The sequence below is a fragment of the Rhinolophus hipposideros genome (assembly GCF_964194185.1).
Source record: "Rhinolophus hipposideros genome assembly, chromosome: 9".
Taxonomy (NCBI): Eukaryota; Metazoa; Chordata; class Mammalia; order Chiroptera; family Rhinolophidae; genus Rhinolophus; species Rhinolophus hipposideros.
The window spans coordinates 2,646,546-2,661,530 of NC_138055.1; the positions used below are offsets into that span (position 1 = coordinate 2,646,546).

The following is a 14,985-nucleotide window of genomic DNA, read 5'->3' on the forward strand; positions in this document are numbered from 1 at the left end:
ATAGCAAATGCCCCCAAACAGGAAACAGGAAGGTTGTGGTGAAGCTGACAGAATAGTATGTAGTCCTCTAAAATGGTCTTTACAAAGAATGTTTAACCATACAGAAAATGATGGTGATGGGGTGTTGGGAAAACAAGGACACAAAATTGTGTGTACAGTAGAATTTCAATAGAGATTTTGTTTCTCATGTTGGGTATTTAGACTCTGGACTAACTTTACATTTTCTACAATTTGGTATATTCTAAAATTTTTAAAGTAACTTGGATAATAAGGAAAACCTATAAAATAGAGTAATTTCATTCAAAAAAGTCATTGTTTGTTGGCAATTCAATACGAAGAATGTGCTTTCTTTCCCCGTGGGAATGTATTCTGAGAGAGGGTCACGTCCCATTAAGCTCAGCTCAATTTCTTTTTCTCTAAGAGGGACTTAGGTTAGGTCAAGGAAGGGATTTCTTATAGGATCCTAATCCTCCTGAAGATTTTATAGGACCTCATTTTAAAAGAATGGTTTATTTGCCTTTGGTTTTAAATGAGGGTCACAGATTTGAATGTAAACTGTATGATGTAATGTTATTTTTCCCCCAGTTACTGAACATGCCAACCATGCCGAGGAGAGTTTATATGAGATGAATATAGATAAATATGACGGGTGAGTAACATGCTTTCATCTTGATTAATAAATTCTCATCAGCCTTTACCCATCTGTCTTACTTTTATTCACGCCCATTCCTTCCTTTTTCCTCCCTTATTGTAAAAGTAAACATGTTTCTTGTAGAAAATGAGAAAAGGCAGAAAAGTTCAGAGTCTTACACTTGTCTACCACCTGGAGAGAACTGTTGTGTCGTAGATTTGTTTTCCTTCCTGTCTTACTACCTCCATAGACTCATTTGAAAGTGATCACCTGTTGACCCTAAATAGTTCGGCGTGTATTTCCTAACAACAAGGCTATTGTCTTAAAGAACCAGAACACAGTGATCAAAAAGGAAATGAATGCCAACACAATACTATCACCTATTTGCTTTCCTTACTCAGATTCTGCCACTTGTCCCATTATTTCTTTATAGCAGAGGAAAAGCCTGGATTGTGCATTGCCTTCAAATTCACTTGTCATGTCTCTCGAGTCCCCTGCAGTGCAGAGCGGTTCAGCCATCTTCGGGTGGCTGAATTTTGAGGGTACAGGCCAGTTGTTCTGTAGCATGTTTCCAGGGTTGGGTCTGCCTGACGTTTCCTCGTGGTCAGACCCTGGTTGTGCATTTCTGCTGCAGTGACACGCACAGAAGGGGTATCGTGCTGGAACGCTACCGTCATGTGATTTTGCATTGGTGTTGTCTGTGCCTGATGGCATGCCAGTTCAGGGCAGCTGCCTCCTCTGCCTTGTGCTCAGCTGTCCCCCAGCCCCTGGCACAGGGCTGGCATGTGGCATCTGGGGAAAGTGGCTGATTCCGTAGATGGAAAGCTCGTAAGTAGAGGTGCTATAGGATCAGGCTTGTGTCTGGAAAGCTGTGGCGAGTAGCACTGAGGTGGGATTGGACCCAGGGAGGCTGAGGGAGGTTCTGGGTTGCTGGCTGGACAGTGGCAGAGGGCACACGCAGAGGGGACGGTCTCCAGAACGTCTTGGGGGAGAATCCCAGTGACCGATTCTTGAAGAAGGACAATGCAGGGATTCCTGACCCAAGAGCCAGTGATGTAAGGCTGTGAGATAAGGAGCTGAAGCAGGTTTTGAAGCTGATGGGCGCCAGTGTGGGACTGTCAGCAGAGCTGGGGGCTCAGGGGAGTGAGTCGGCCCTCTCCAGTCCGACCAGTGTGAAGGGCTGGCGAGCCGGGGTCTGACCCTGGTCTGCGCCTCCCAGCAGTGTCATCCAGGTGACTGCGCCGTCTCTGCGCTGCGTCCTTGTCATGTCCTTGTGCCCGTGTCAGCGCTGCTGGGAAGGCTGTGGGAGTCCCAAAGCTGGGCTTCTCAGGTGGGCACCTGTGCTCCCTGGGGAAATCAGACAGTGTGCAGAGTGACCCCTGAAGAGGGCTCTGGGAGGTAGATTGGGGTCACACAGTGGGAGTCCGGTCAGTGTTCCCAGGAGGATGGGTGGGGCCGAGGGGCTGGAGACTGGCTCCCCCGGAACAGCAGCCGGTGGAGCTACTGATGGAAACTGGAAAGAAGCATCAGAGGTGGTATTGGAGATGGGGAGGGACTGTCAGCACGGAAGGAGCCGCTGTCACGTCATAGGGGTCGGTGCAGTTTCCAGAATGCCTGCTGGGGGGTGCCAAGTTCCCAGCGGCCTTGGTCAGGTGCGGGGTGGTTCTGGTTTTGTTTTGTCTGGTTACGTTTCGGCAGTTAGGCCTGAAGGGAAGGACAGGCTGTGGGCGAGGAGGGGGTGGCCTCCTCTGCCGGGAGTGGAGCCTGAGGGGACACAGGCCTGGGGCGGCTCCTAGTCCTGCCCTTCGGGAGTCTGGGAGCCTTGGCCTCCTGGTGGCCGTGCCATGCCTGGGGGCTGGGCACTCACCCAGGCTGGAAAGCTGACTGGGAAGCGAGCTGCTCCAGAAGGATGGGTGGCGGTGGGGCGGGAAGTGAGTCTGCCATATTGTGGGCCACCCTGATTGTCCCCAAGGAGTCGGGAGTGTCCTGCGGTCAGTGACACGCTGGTCCTCACAGGAACGCCAGGACGAGCCTTGGGGAGTGGGGGTCGCGGGGCAGCAGTGCAGGGGCCCTGACGTGCCTGTGTTTTCCCGCAGAGTCGTCTGTGTCGGCGGAGACGGCATGTTCAGCGAGATCCTGCACGGCCTGATTGGCAGGACACAGAGAAGCGCAGGCGTGGACCCGAACCAGCCGCGGGCGGCCCTGGTGCCCTGTACCCTGCGTATTGGCATCATCCCGGCAGGTAGGGCCTGGCGCCCGTGGTCACGCACGCCCCTGAGACGAACGTCGTTAACTCCCACGACAAAAAGTCTTCAAAAGAAAGGGTTCGTTGGGCCGTTGCTAACAAAAAAGACCAGTCTCGGGGCCTGGAGTCGGACCCACTGGCAGCATGGCTGGCTGCGTGGGACGGAACAAACCCGTGCAGAGTGTTTATGCGTTGAGTTGAGCCAAACTGACAACAGTTACCAGGGAGCAAAATCTCAACAGATTGAGAAAAGCTCTGGAGAATGGCAGTTTTGCAGCTTATTTTATACATTGGAATGAAAGGAGACATAAGGAGGGTTACATGAAATTCACGAGTGGTAGATTAAGGGGGCTGGAGAAAGCAAAGCAGGAAATCTCAGATGGGATAAAAAGTAAGACGGAGAGACACATGCTGCCTTCACATTGGTGGGTGCAGGATCCTTAACAGCACAGAGATGGTATGTGGGGAACAAGATAACGAGGGTTCTGAGGTCTGTGCTCTGGCGCAGAGGGTTGCACTCTGAGCGGTCTGGTAAAAGGGACCGCTGACATTCCAAGGGTATGTTGACATTCCAAGGGTATGTTGTCAATGACTGACATTTCACGGGTCTGTTATCTTCGATGCAAAGATAATAGACGGGCTCGCTTAAGGTAAAGGTTGACCTTTGTCAAGGAAGCTACAGGCCTAGGATGTGACTACCGGCCATGACTCAACTTAGTTAGGAATTTTTATGTTCAGACCATCCTATGTGGTTACTTTCTGTCTCTGAGTTTGCAGGGCCCGCCATGCAGGCCTCCCCTGAGCTTGTCAGGTTTGCTAGGTGGCCGCTTTTTCTCCCCGTAGGAGAGACCGAGTGTTCTTACACACAGGTAGTGGAGGAAGAGGATTTACAGCAGCTGTAGACAAAGGGTGGGTGAGGGGCTGGGCTGCTGCTGGGCTGGCCGTGCAGAGCCCCCTGCAGAGTCCTGGGTCCAGCGCCTGGCTCGTCTCTCCGTTCAGATAGTCTTGGAAGTCACTTCCCACACACACTCGGGAGTGTGCACAGGCTTTGGCTGGTCTGGCCCACAGCTAAGTGACTGACCGCTCTTGTCTCTACCTTCCCTCTCCGACCGCTGTAATTAATTCAGGACATCCCAGAATTTTCTCCTTATCAGCAGGCTGCCCGCAGTTGGGCCACTTCCACTAGGAATATCGTTCTTGGTTTTTCCTTCAGGTTTATTCTTTTATTTAAACTGGTTTTTACCAATCACACCATTACTGCTACTTTTCCGAGTGCTGGTTATGACCAATGAAAAGGCCACAGGTGTGTGTTTGGAAGGAATTCTGTTCTGCCCCCCAAACACCTGCTTTCTGTGGGGTGCTGAGAGCCCAGCAGCTGGGGGGACAGTTTCTGCTCTTAAAGAACTGAACATTTGGTGATGGGTGGGTGGTGGCAGGCATGGGGGAGCTCCTAGAGTGCAGTTGTGGGGAGCAGGCGGTTTTGTCGCCCAGACCTGGAGGAGCTGGGAGTCAGGAGACATGAGGTGCTCGGTGCATTGGTGGCAGCTGGGCTGTATCCAGAGGGGGCTGGCTCAGCGTGCTCTGCATCTTTCTAGGAAGGACCTAGTTCTTTGAAAACTCCCAGCTCAGTAAAGGGCGAGGCCTGCGTGTTGTTGGTTCAGGGTTTTGCAAACAACGCAGCAGGGTGAGGCTCCTGTCTGGCCTGCTGTCTGGGCTTGGGCGGCAGCAGTGACTCGCGGGTCAGGCTGGGGTAAACATTCCATGATTCGCGTCCGGGACTTTTGTTCTCCTGACAATTGTGATGTCAGCGCCATAATTGTCCCACTTCAGGGATGCAGGTGCAGGGCACTGGAGTGAGCTCACAGGTCCTCCCAGGAGGGCATTGGAGCCCTGCCCGCAGTCAGGAAAAGTCTTTTTCTAATTGATTGTACTGTTGTTTATTTTTAAACATATTCACCCTTGGTTGGTTTTACAACTTTTCTTCCAAACTAAGCTTTCTTGTTTTCAGTTTGTTTGTGGTGTGTTCTGGACTACATGAACTTTATTTTTCTATGTTCTGATCTGTTTTTCCTTTATGCCTTTTATCGTCCTTTGCTGATGGGAGCGCCAGGACCTAACGCGCGGACACAGATCCCAGCAGTGTCCTGAGTGCGGGGCAGGGCCCTGCCGCACCGCCACAGCATGGGCCGAGCGGGGGGGCCTGTGTGCGCTCTGGGCCTGGGGTTCAGCAGAGAAGACGGCCGTTGCCTCTGCCTGCTGAGAAGCCCGCAGACAAACACACAAATGAGGGCATGAAGGGTCTCCGGTTGCGGGCTACTGCAGAGAAGAGGCTGCCGGGCAGTGGGTTCTTACGAGTACCTAGAAGGGGCTTCCTTTGATGGCGAATCCAGGAGGCCTTTCTGAGAGGTGAGAGGTCAGGGGCCATGCGGAGGGTCAGCTGGTGCACAGGGTGGCAGATGGGAGCCAGCTGTACCCCTTATCAGCTCTCACCACATGAGCCTGGTGAGGAAAGTGCAATCGGGATTCCAGTACTGAAACAGGAAAGTCACCAGGTGTCTCTGACAAAGCCCTGCAGAGCCCCGTCTGTCAGTTGACTCAGTGCCGGAGACCAGTCCCGATGCTGTCACGTGCCAGGCCTGCAGGAACCCTCGTGCGGCTGGAACTGAGGGTGCACACTCACTTCTGGTACGCACTGAGCTCGAGCAGAGCGTCCTGGGATTTAGAGCAGGGAGACTCCACCTGGGGACTGAGCTTTCTTGTGCTCATTTGGGAAAGGCTGTGTCTTGTCTTGGGCAGGATGAGGCAGAAAGATGGTAGTATACTCAGGTGTCATTTCAAGGAGAGTGGTGTGCCTGCTGCCTGCTGCAGCCTGGGCCCGGCCACCAAGCTCCCAGGGGGCAGCATCCAGACCAGGGGGCCCGTGTGCAGGTGGTTGGTGCCGGTGGGAGGGAGAGGCAGGCATGGCCGACCCAGTCGAGTGTAAGTGCCGTGGTTCGGGGCTACACCAGAAGTCTGAGAGCACAGAGGGATGTCCCTAGGCCTGGGCCATCAGGGACGATGGATGAGAAATGAAGAAAGCGTGGTGGGGCGTGGGGAGCACGTCATTCCAGATGGGGCGTGCGGCAAGGCCTTGGAGGGGTGACACTGGTCTGAGGTTTGCAGGGCAGTGCCCTGCCTCTGGGGCAAGATATTCTGGGCAGTGGAGTGGCACGTGCAGAGGCCCCAAGGCAGGAACCAGCGTGGCTGTGGGAGGTGCTGTCGGAGGCCAGGTGCGTGAGCCAGGTGGGTAAGAGGCACACAGAGGGCGCGGTGCAGGGGTTTGGGGGGCAGCGGCCCCGTGAAGGATTCTGAGTAGAAGTAAACTGAGCTGATTATCTTCCTTAAAAATCCGGGTTTTCAGCAAAATAATCCCTAAGACCTATTAGAAACTCAGTTTCCCTACCATATTCCTTGCAGAAGGACCGGATAACATAGTGTGTGTCCCTCCGTTCAGGGACAGGGCCCCCCTGTGTCCTGTGCTTTATTTCTAGAATCCAGCGCCCCGTGTTCTGCACCATCTACTCTGTTGATAGAGGTGTTTGTGGCTACCACCAAATGTGTGAAATTGGATTCTGGACAAATAAGCCACGTCCATTCCAGCCTCCTGGAGTGGGGCCCAGGGCTGCACCTCTGACCAGAAAGGCCGGTCAGCCTTTCCCTGTCCTGCCCACTCGCCCCCACACGAGAGGATGCGTCACACTGGCTGAGATGGTCCTCGGAAGGGCCCGTCCTTCTCGTGGTTGTAAAGCGTGGGGACTCAGACACTGGCTTTCCCCAGAACAGAGCCCTCTTTGAAGTTCCCATATAAAGCTTCCGTCTTTCCTTTAATGTCTGCTTAATACAGATCAGGTAGAGTCTAGATAGATCCAGAAGCAGAGATGGGCTTCAGAGGTCCTGGTCCGATGCAGCACAGAAACCGAACACGTCTTGTTTCCATTTCTATTTGCGGTCATTGCTGAATTCCCTGACTACAAGACACCAGTTACATCTGATGAAATGCAGGGGAAGCTGGATGTCTGATCAGCTTTTGTTCTAAAGGAAGGTTTGTGAAGAAAGTAAACAATGCCTTGGGCACATAAGGGGAACACACAGGTTCTGTGGAACTTCCAGAAAGTTCACGGACATGAAGGCCTCAATCTCCGGGCACGGTTCAAGTTAATGCAGTGGCTCTTTTGCAGTTTGTTGTCTCAGAAGTGTTTACATGTGTACCCTTAACTGTAAAGAGGAGGGTGGGGGAGGTAGTCGGAAACCCGTCATTTTCCTTAGATACTGTTAATTACATGTTGAGAACAAGTCACTCCTAGAACCTTAAATGTTCACGTCAATATTTTTACTTTTTGGCTCATTTTGGGGATGAGATGTCATCAAATCCAGATTAACAAAAAAGAAAATGACACCTATTAAAATGTGTGAGTGTGCGTAAAGTACCGTCAGACCATATTCAGCCTCGATTAAGCAAAGAGCCCTCCATTCCGACCTTAACGTGGACCAGGTTCTGTATCTGACTGACAACAAAGGTGCCTGCGGTCTAACACAGCTGTCGGGACCGTGAACTTGCAGGCGTCATCGGATGTCACTTAGGACGCGACTTGGAGAGTGTTCAGTGGCTTAACCCTGATGGGCCGTGGCCTGTGGCAGCGTTGTGCAGTTCTAGGTCCTGTCACACAGCTTATTCAACTCTTGGGCAGGCCTGTTACCAGTCAGGTTGCTCAGCCCCGTCCCACACCTGCTGAGTCAGAATCTCGGGGCCTGGAGTTCAGGAACCTTATAAAATGGGGATTCTCTGCCCTCTCAGGCTGAGAACAGCGGCCTGGGTTCCGACCCCGTTAGAAGCAGGACAGAGCGAGGGAAGCCCAGGAGCATGGCTGCCGCGCCCTTGGTACAGGTGCAGCTGCTGCTCCGAAGCCACACGGAGGCCACCCCCACTCTACAGATGAGGACGCAGGCGGGAGGAGGGGGCCCTGGCTGCAGTCAGGCGTGTGCTCGCCTGTCCCCGCACACTGTCCGCTGGGGGTGGCCGGGCTCTGCGTCTCTAACCCGGCACACGGAGAAGCTGAAGTGCGTTTCTTCGACTGGTGCTCGTGGCCGTGTGCAGTCTCCCTGTGCTTTCCTGCGGCCTTCATGAGCCGTGTGCTGTGCGTGCACTTTCCCACTGCAGCCGTGTCCTGCAGCCCTGCACTGCTGTGGTCCAGGGCCTGAGGGCCGCTGCTGCGAGCGGGGACACAGAGTTGGTGCCCGACCGCCACCGCTGCTGGCAATCCCCAGGGGCCTTTGCTCCCCCAGATTGTAAGGAGCTAGTTGATATTATTGCAAGGTCAGTCCAGGGTTTTTGCTGAGTCCACCTCAACATTTCCAGTATTCATTTTGTGGGGAAATTGTATTTATTCCTTATTTACTCTAGGGCCATGGAGGAAAAGGAAGAGCTTACCACGCACTTAATTGGAAACCTGCTTACAATTTTCTAAAATTACTGTAATGATTTCAAGGACCTTCTTTTTCCCTCCTTAGGGTCAACAGATTGTGTGTGTTACTCGACGGTTGGCATAAACGACGCAGAAACATCAGCGCTGCACATCATCGTGGGTAGGTCCCTCTCAACCGTCACTGACCCAGTGAGCAGCTCTGTGCATAGTGACAGGCTTATGAGCCACTGTCCTCGGAGCTGCAGCCCATCTGCCAGCAGGGCTCGGGTCTGTGGTTTCCCTGCCACCTTCCATCTCATCCCATCTTCCCACGGCCATCACAGGGCTCCTTCAAAAACAAACTGTGACCAGGCCCTTCCAGAGTCTTGGGGGGTGCCAGGCACCCTGTGACCCAGCCGGCTCTCGGTGACCCCGTGCACTGGCCAGGCTGTCCCTCTGTCCCGGATATGTCCTATGCTCATGTGGCGCCCTGCATTCTGCTCTCCATTCAGGCTCAGACTCTCGTCACCCCGTCGGGCAGGCCTGCCCAGGCCAGAGTCCCTCACTCTGCTGTGCTCTTTCCATGTCCTGTTTCTTCTCCCTCGCAGCTCTAGAATGCGTGTCCCTAAGGCCAGGAAACCACTTGTCACAGGATCAGAAAGCCAGGAGTGGCCGCTGACCTGCTTGGATGTGTCAGGGCACCTATGTGACAAGCTCATGGCCCTCTCCCTGTCCTTGTCCCTGATAACACTGCTGCTCCCGTGTTACCCAGTCATGGAGACGCTGTGTTTGCAAATACTCCATTTGTGATTTTATATTTTAAAATCCACATGCCTTTCTTCACTGTCAAGCCCATTAGTGACACTGAATGAGCTTCCTGGGCACGCTCGTGGCTCCCCCCTCCAGAACGGGTGGCCAAACCCGTTTTGGGGATTTGACTCGAGCAGACCCCAGCTTTGCCTCCGCGTGTTTCATGTCTTAATGAGCCCACCTGCAGGGCACCGGGGACAGGAGCAGGGAGGGGACTGAGCGGCTCCCACCGGGCGGCTTCTGCCCACAGGGGACTCGCTGTCCATGGATGTGTCCTCCGTGCACCACGGCGGGGCGTTGCTGCGGTACTCGGTGTCGTTGCTGGGCTACGGCTTCTACGGTGACATCATCAAGGACAGCGAGAAGAAGAGGTGGATGGGTCTCATCAGATACGACTTCTCAGGTAACTCAGAATGGCACGCGGTAAACCAGGGGTGTGTACACGCCTCACCTGATCGTACCTGCAAGGCGCCCACAAGGGGTTGGCCACACAGAAACCAGGGACCAGGCTCCCCTGTAGTTGCGGGTGGCCGAGAGCCCGGCTGGTCCCCAGGCACCCTGAGAACCCCCTCGGTCACAGGCGGGTCTCCTCGTCTGAACACGGCGTGGGACTGAGAAATGGAAATTGCTTCGAGGCGACTGCAAGTGACAGTCTGCACGGCCCAGGGCCATTGGCATCACCAAGTGCAGAAAGAGGTTGGAGAGGGTACAGAATTTAGACTCTGGCACTCCTGTCGCTGGGATGACTTCCGTGGCCCTATCTAATGAACGTCATTGTCTGAGCACTGCCCTCTGTAGTTATTTTTGGGTAAATCTGTATGAAATTAGATTGAATAATTCCAAGTCCTGAAATCGAAACTCTTTTTTGGGGAGAGACGAATAGTAACTTGTTGAGCTTTATGCATGAAAAAGTTCTACTCAAAACTATAGTGTGGCTTTAAAATTATAACATAAACATGCCCACGTCATGCCCTTCCCTCCCGTGTGGGGATCTGGCTGCCCGCCCTTCGCTTTAGCAAGAAACCAAGTTGGCAGGGCATCCCCCTGAGGTAGGGAGGGGAAGGGAGCGAGGCCAGAGTGACCCAGTGGGGAAAGGAGTGGGCGGGGGCACCCGGGGGAGACTGGGACCTGTCTGTGCCCAGGCCAGGCAGTTACAGAGTGCCAGCCACGTGCTGGGTGCTGGTAGAACAGGCCGGGCAGGTCCAGGTCTATGGGCACGAGGCTGAGACCTGCCCCGAGAGCCGGTGGCCCCGCACCAGCCAGCCCAGTACTGGTCACACTATGGTGACGTGACGGGTAGGGCCTGGGAGGCTTCAGTCGTGGGGCTACAGTGGCGTCACCATCATGGCCACTGTGCCAGCGCTGAAAGCAGCCCTGGTGCGCAGCCGCCCAGTGCGGCCAGCTCCCTTCCAGCTCCGTCACTCTGGGGCTCGGACGGTGCTGGCCCTGCAGCCAGCTCCCTTCCAGCTCCGGAGGGTGGGACCCTGCCCTTCCCCTGGTGCTCCGTGCCGCCCCCCGGCAGGCGCGCTGCTGTTAGAAAGCATTTTAGATGGATTTGCCTTCACTCATGATTCTGAAGCTGATAACCAGTGTCATCATTCGCTTTGTCCTCAGGTTTGAAGACCTTCCTGTCACACCACTGCTATGAAGGGACAGTGTCTTTCCTGCCGGCACAGCACACAGTGGGGTCTCCAAGGGATAGGAAACCGTGCCGGGCAGGGTAAGCGCGTTGCTGACGTGTTTCTGTCACCAACAGGATGAAATAAAGCGCGGGGTTTGGGCCTATTATGCAGTAGGTGACAAGTACTTTCCAGACGTAGGCTGGGGACTCTGGACTTTGTGCCCAGCGAGAGCACAGGTTAATGTAGCACTTTCCAGTTCACACATGCCATGAGGAGAGGGTGTGTCACCGGACCCCTCCAGTGACGTGTCCCTGTGCCACAGATGGGACACGAGGGGGGTCCCAGTGCTGGGATGAGGCCACCTCATGCACTGCGGGGGGGTAACATCATGCTGCCTGCTCCTGTCGGGTTCCTTTGCCCCCTTTGGGGGGCATGAAAAATCCATGCAAGAAACGACGAAAGACAAAACTAGTTTAGCGATAGCTGTGTATGCTGGACACTGGACGGGACCGTGGGCCAAGTGACTGGACGGAATAGGCGTTTTCAGCAGGAGATGCACGTGGAGCCTCCTATCCCCACCACAGCAGAGACCCTGGCTCCAAAGGGGTGAGAGGGGTGCCCACTTTGCAGTGAGGAAGGGCCCCTGAGCCCCTGAGCACCCAGCAGAGGGAGCGGGCACAGGGAGAAGCAGCCCCCGGAGAGGGGAGAGGACTCAGTGACGGCTGGAGTCTGTACAGGCTTTGCCATCGCAGGCTCTGAGCGTGTGAACACGTGGATGAGCAGCAGCGATGCTTTTGTCACCCGGTGCACCCCCAATACAGTTCGGAGTATGTGACCAGTTTAAAGCAGAACCTGAAATAAATCTTAGAATCAGTCAAGTGGCCCAGTGGCCCATGAGGAGAGCGGAGCGTCTGTCCACCATCTGGCCCCTACGCCGTGGTCTGAGGATGAGGAGGGCGTGGGATTTGAAGGATCCGTGCTTTTCCTTTAAGTCCTTCCGCCGGCCCTTCCTTCCTGAAGAGAAGAATTTGGGGCTGTACATGGTATTTGAGCCACGGCGTGGCCACACTCAGCGACTGCGCCAGTGTGAACGCTTGTCCTGTTGGGCGCGTGGTCCAGCGGGGCTGACGGCAGGTACCGTGGAGCCCGGCGGCTGGGGTCTGCATTAGCCCTGAGCTCCTCGCTGCGTGTCGTCGCCTGCACAGGTCACCGTGATGTCACGCGAGCGAACGCAGGCTCGGCCCGGAGGCTCGGGGGGTCGGTGCCTTTCTGGACGCTCTTCCAGCCACTGCCATGCCCATGGCAGGGCGAGGTCGGCTCTCAGGCACGGGCCTCCAGGGACTCTCTGCTTCTACAGTGTTTACAGACGGCGGAGGACACGTGGACATGCGTGACTTTAAATGTAGATCTGATGGCGAGAATTGAAATTCGCGTGCAGGAGAAATACTTCAGCTAAGCCTTTGACGTTGGAGTTTTTATGACACAAGAAGGAAAATGTTTACTGCACCCAGCACATGTATCCCATCGTCAGAGGAGGTCTTCTTGTCTTTCAGATGCTTTGTGTGCAGGCAAAGCCGGCAGCAGCTGGAGGAGGAGCAGAAGAAGTCGCTGTACGGCCTAGAGAACGCGGGTAACGTCTCCTGAACAGACGCCCGTCCTCACTGCGTGTCAGGATTCTCCGTGTTGGAAGTGCCTCCTGTCACTGCCCCCCTTTCCCTTTTCCGGGCTTGCCCCGCACAACGGCTTCTCTCTAGCCTCAGGCAGCAACAGATGGTTGCCGTTGGCCAGACTTCTGGGGAGAGAGGCTGTAGAAAAGCCCAGGTGGCCGTCTTCCCTGAGACCTTCAGGCTTTGCCAGCCGCTCGGAAAGGAATGGCCACAGCTGTGTTCCATAAACTTATTTATGGACATTGAAATTTAAGTTTCATATCATTTTCATCGGTCACAAAGTATTTTGCTTTTGATTTTTCCCCCCCAATCATTTAAAAATGTGAAAATTCTTAGCTCACAGGCCACACAAAATCAGATGGCGAGCCAGATTACGTGAGCCCTGTTCTAAATCGTCCGAAAGTCCCCACGTGAGGACGAGTGACACAGCTCTGCCCCTCGGGAGGCGACCCTCTGGGCGCAGCATGGTCACACAGCTTCTTTGTGGGCATTCCTTGTGTTGATGGCAGTCGATCGCACGAGCGTCCGTGGCCAGAGTGAGACCTGGAGTGTCCAAACCAGAGGGGGGCGTAGAGACTGCCCTGTCCATGTCGTCGGGGCGCCCTCCCGCCCGCCCGCTGTCTCACATCCAGGGTAACGTCTTCTTTGTGCTTCAGACGAGGTGGAGGAGTGGAAAGTCATCTGCGGGAAGTTCCTGGCCATCAACGCCACAAACATGTCCTGTGCATGTCCCCGGAGCCCCAGGGGCCTCTCCCCGGCCGCCCACTTGGGAGACGGGTCTTCAGACCTCATTCTCATCCGGAAATGCTCCCGGTTCAACTTCCTGAGGTTTCTCGTCCGGCACACCAACCAGCATGACCAGGTGAGGGTGGTGTGTCGCCACGAGATTTGTGTTGGGGCCGCTTCTGTTCGGGGCGTCCCTCGTGAGCGCAGCACTGAAGTCGGGGGAAAGAAAGGCAGACTGTTTGTTTGTGTTTCCCCATTTTCAACTGTCAGTCACAATTACTCCTTGTAAAATTTCATTTAAAAATATGAAACCTCTGAGCACAGAAACTAGGAGGCGTGAATGTTTACACATGTCCTCTCATTTCTCCTTCTGTTTAAAAACAGAACAAAATGACAGTGAAATTCTGTGTTGCCCTCGCAGGTCAGGTTGCTTACAATAAACCGGCAGGGGGCTCCCAGGTGGGCAGACGCTCCCAGGGGACGTCCATCGTCTCTGGCGTCTGTGTCATTAGAGCAGGACAGACCGAGTCTGACACTTTGGAGGGAACTGGAACTGGTGGTTAGTCTCTGATTTTAGTAAACACATTTTTTAAACTTGTATTTAAGATCTAGTCAAACAGTTTTTTTTTTGTTTTTTTTTGGTGAAAAGAGAAGCAAGTTTATTCCAGAGGGTTAAGGGACAATAGTGGCTCCCTGTCACAAAAACTGCCTTCAGTCCACTAGTATTTTTAAGTGGCTTTTAAGTGACTTGTCAAAACGATAAAGAATTCTACAGGTCACTGCCAGTGAGCTGCCAGAGTTCTTTACAAACGTTTGTCGTTGTGGATGAGCTGAGGTTTCCAACAGCAGTACAAGTATTTTGCGAGAGCCTGGGGAGGCGGGTGTCAGGTTTTCTCATCTGCAGTTGTGCAGGGAGCTGGACGCAGCGGCTCAGAGCACTGCAGTGGCCCTGTCCTCAAGGAGGGCTGCGCACACTCCGAGGACAGGCTGACCCTCCCCAGCACAGCACCTGTGAGGACACCTTCTCCTCTCTTGCCAGTTCGACTTCGCTTTTGTCGAAGTTTATCGCATCAAGAAATTCCAGTTTGTGTCGAAGCACGTGGAGGACGACGACGGTGACCTCAGCGAGCAGCGGAAGCAGCGGTTTGGGCACATCTGCAGTCACCACCCCTCGTGCTGCTGCACCGTCGCCAATAGTTCCTGGAACTGTGACGGGGAGATTCTGAACAGCTCGGCCATCGAGGTCAGGTGAGTGTCGGCGCAGCCTTCGAGCTCAGGCCCTGGTCACCGCGTGTGTACCGGTGAGCACTGCATCCTGGGGCGTGAGCCTGACCCAGGCCCCGCGGAGGCCACGGCCTTCTTCTGGGGAAGAAGCTGCCGCCTGCGTCATTTCACAGGTGTCTGAAGCCACTGCATTTTATTCTGTTCCTCTTCCTCGTGCACTGGCCTTGATGTCTTCGCCTGGCATTCTCTCCTCCCAACAAAACAAACAAACAGACAAAACGGCCTCTGTGGCCACCTTGAGTCCTGGGTTCACAGCGCTCACCCGGAGCCCAGGCTGCTGCCGCCATCAGGTGCTAAGTGCGGGGGTTACAGGCTTGCGGCGCCTCCCCCGGGGCAGGCGCCAGCTGGCCGCTGGAGTGTGGGAGGTGGGTCCTCCCTAAACCCACTGGGGCTCACTGCATTTCGTATCAGGAACCTGTGATTATATCACAGGTCGTGTATGTAATACATATTACATAATCGGATGAAATACGAGTGCAGACGTTTTTCTCCCATGGAAAGACACATTTTTTTAAAAGGCTATTAAATGAGGCGTGGGCATACAAATTACAGGAGATTA

The 14,985-nt window shown here is 54.3% G+C and overlaps 1 protein-coding gene across 1 annotated transcript in view; it reads left to right on the forward strand.

The window, feature by feature from the left end:
- Positions 1-14,985, forward strand: part of CERK (ceramide kinase) — a 32,164-nt gene that overhangs the window by 13,625 nt on the left and 3,554 nt on the right. Inside the window, exons 5-12 of the mRNA XM_081060676.1 lie at positions 586-649; positions 2,728-2,873; positions 8,424-8,498; positions 9,378-9,530; positions 10,742-10,847; positions 12,303-12,379; positions 13,073-13,278; positions 14,182-14,390. Coding sequence (XP_080916802.1) covers positions 586-649; positions 2,728-2,873; positions 8,424-8,498; positions 9,378-9,530; positions 10,742-10,847; positions 12,303-12,379; positions 13,073-13,278; positions 14,182-14,390 — 1,036 coding nt within the window. The remainder of the gene's footprint in view (positions 1-585; positions 650-2,727; positions 2,874-8,423; positions 8,499-9,377; positions 9,531-10,741; positions 10,848-12,302; positions 12,380-13,072; positions 13,279-14,181; positions 14,391-14,985) is intronic.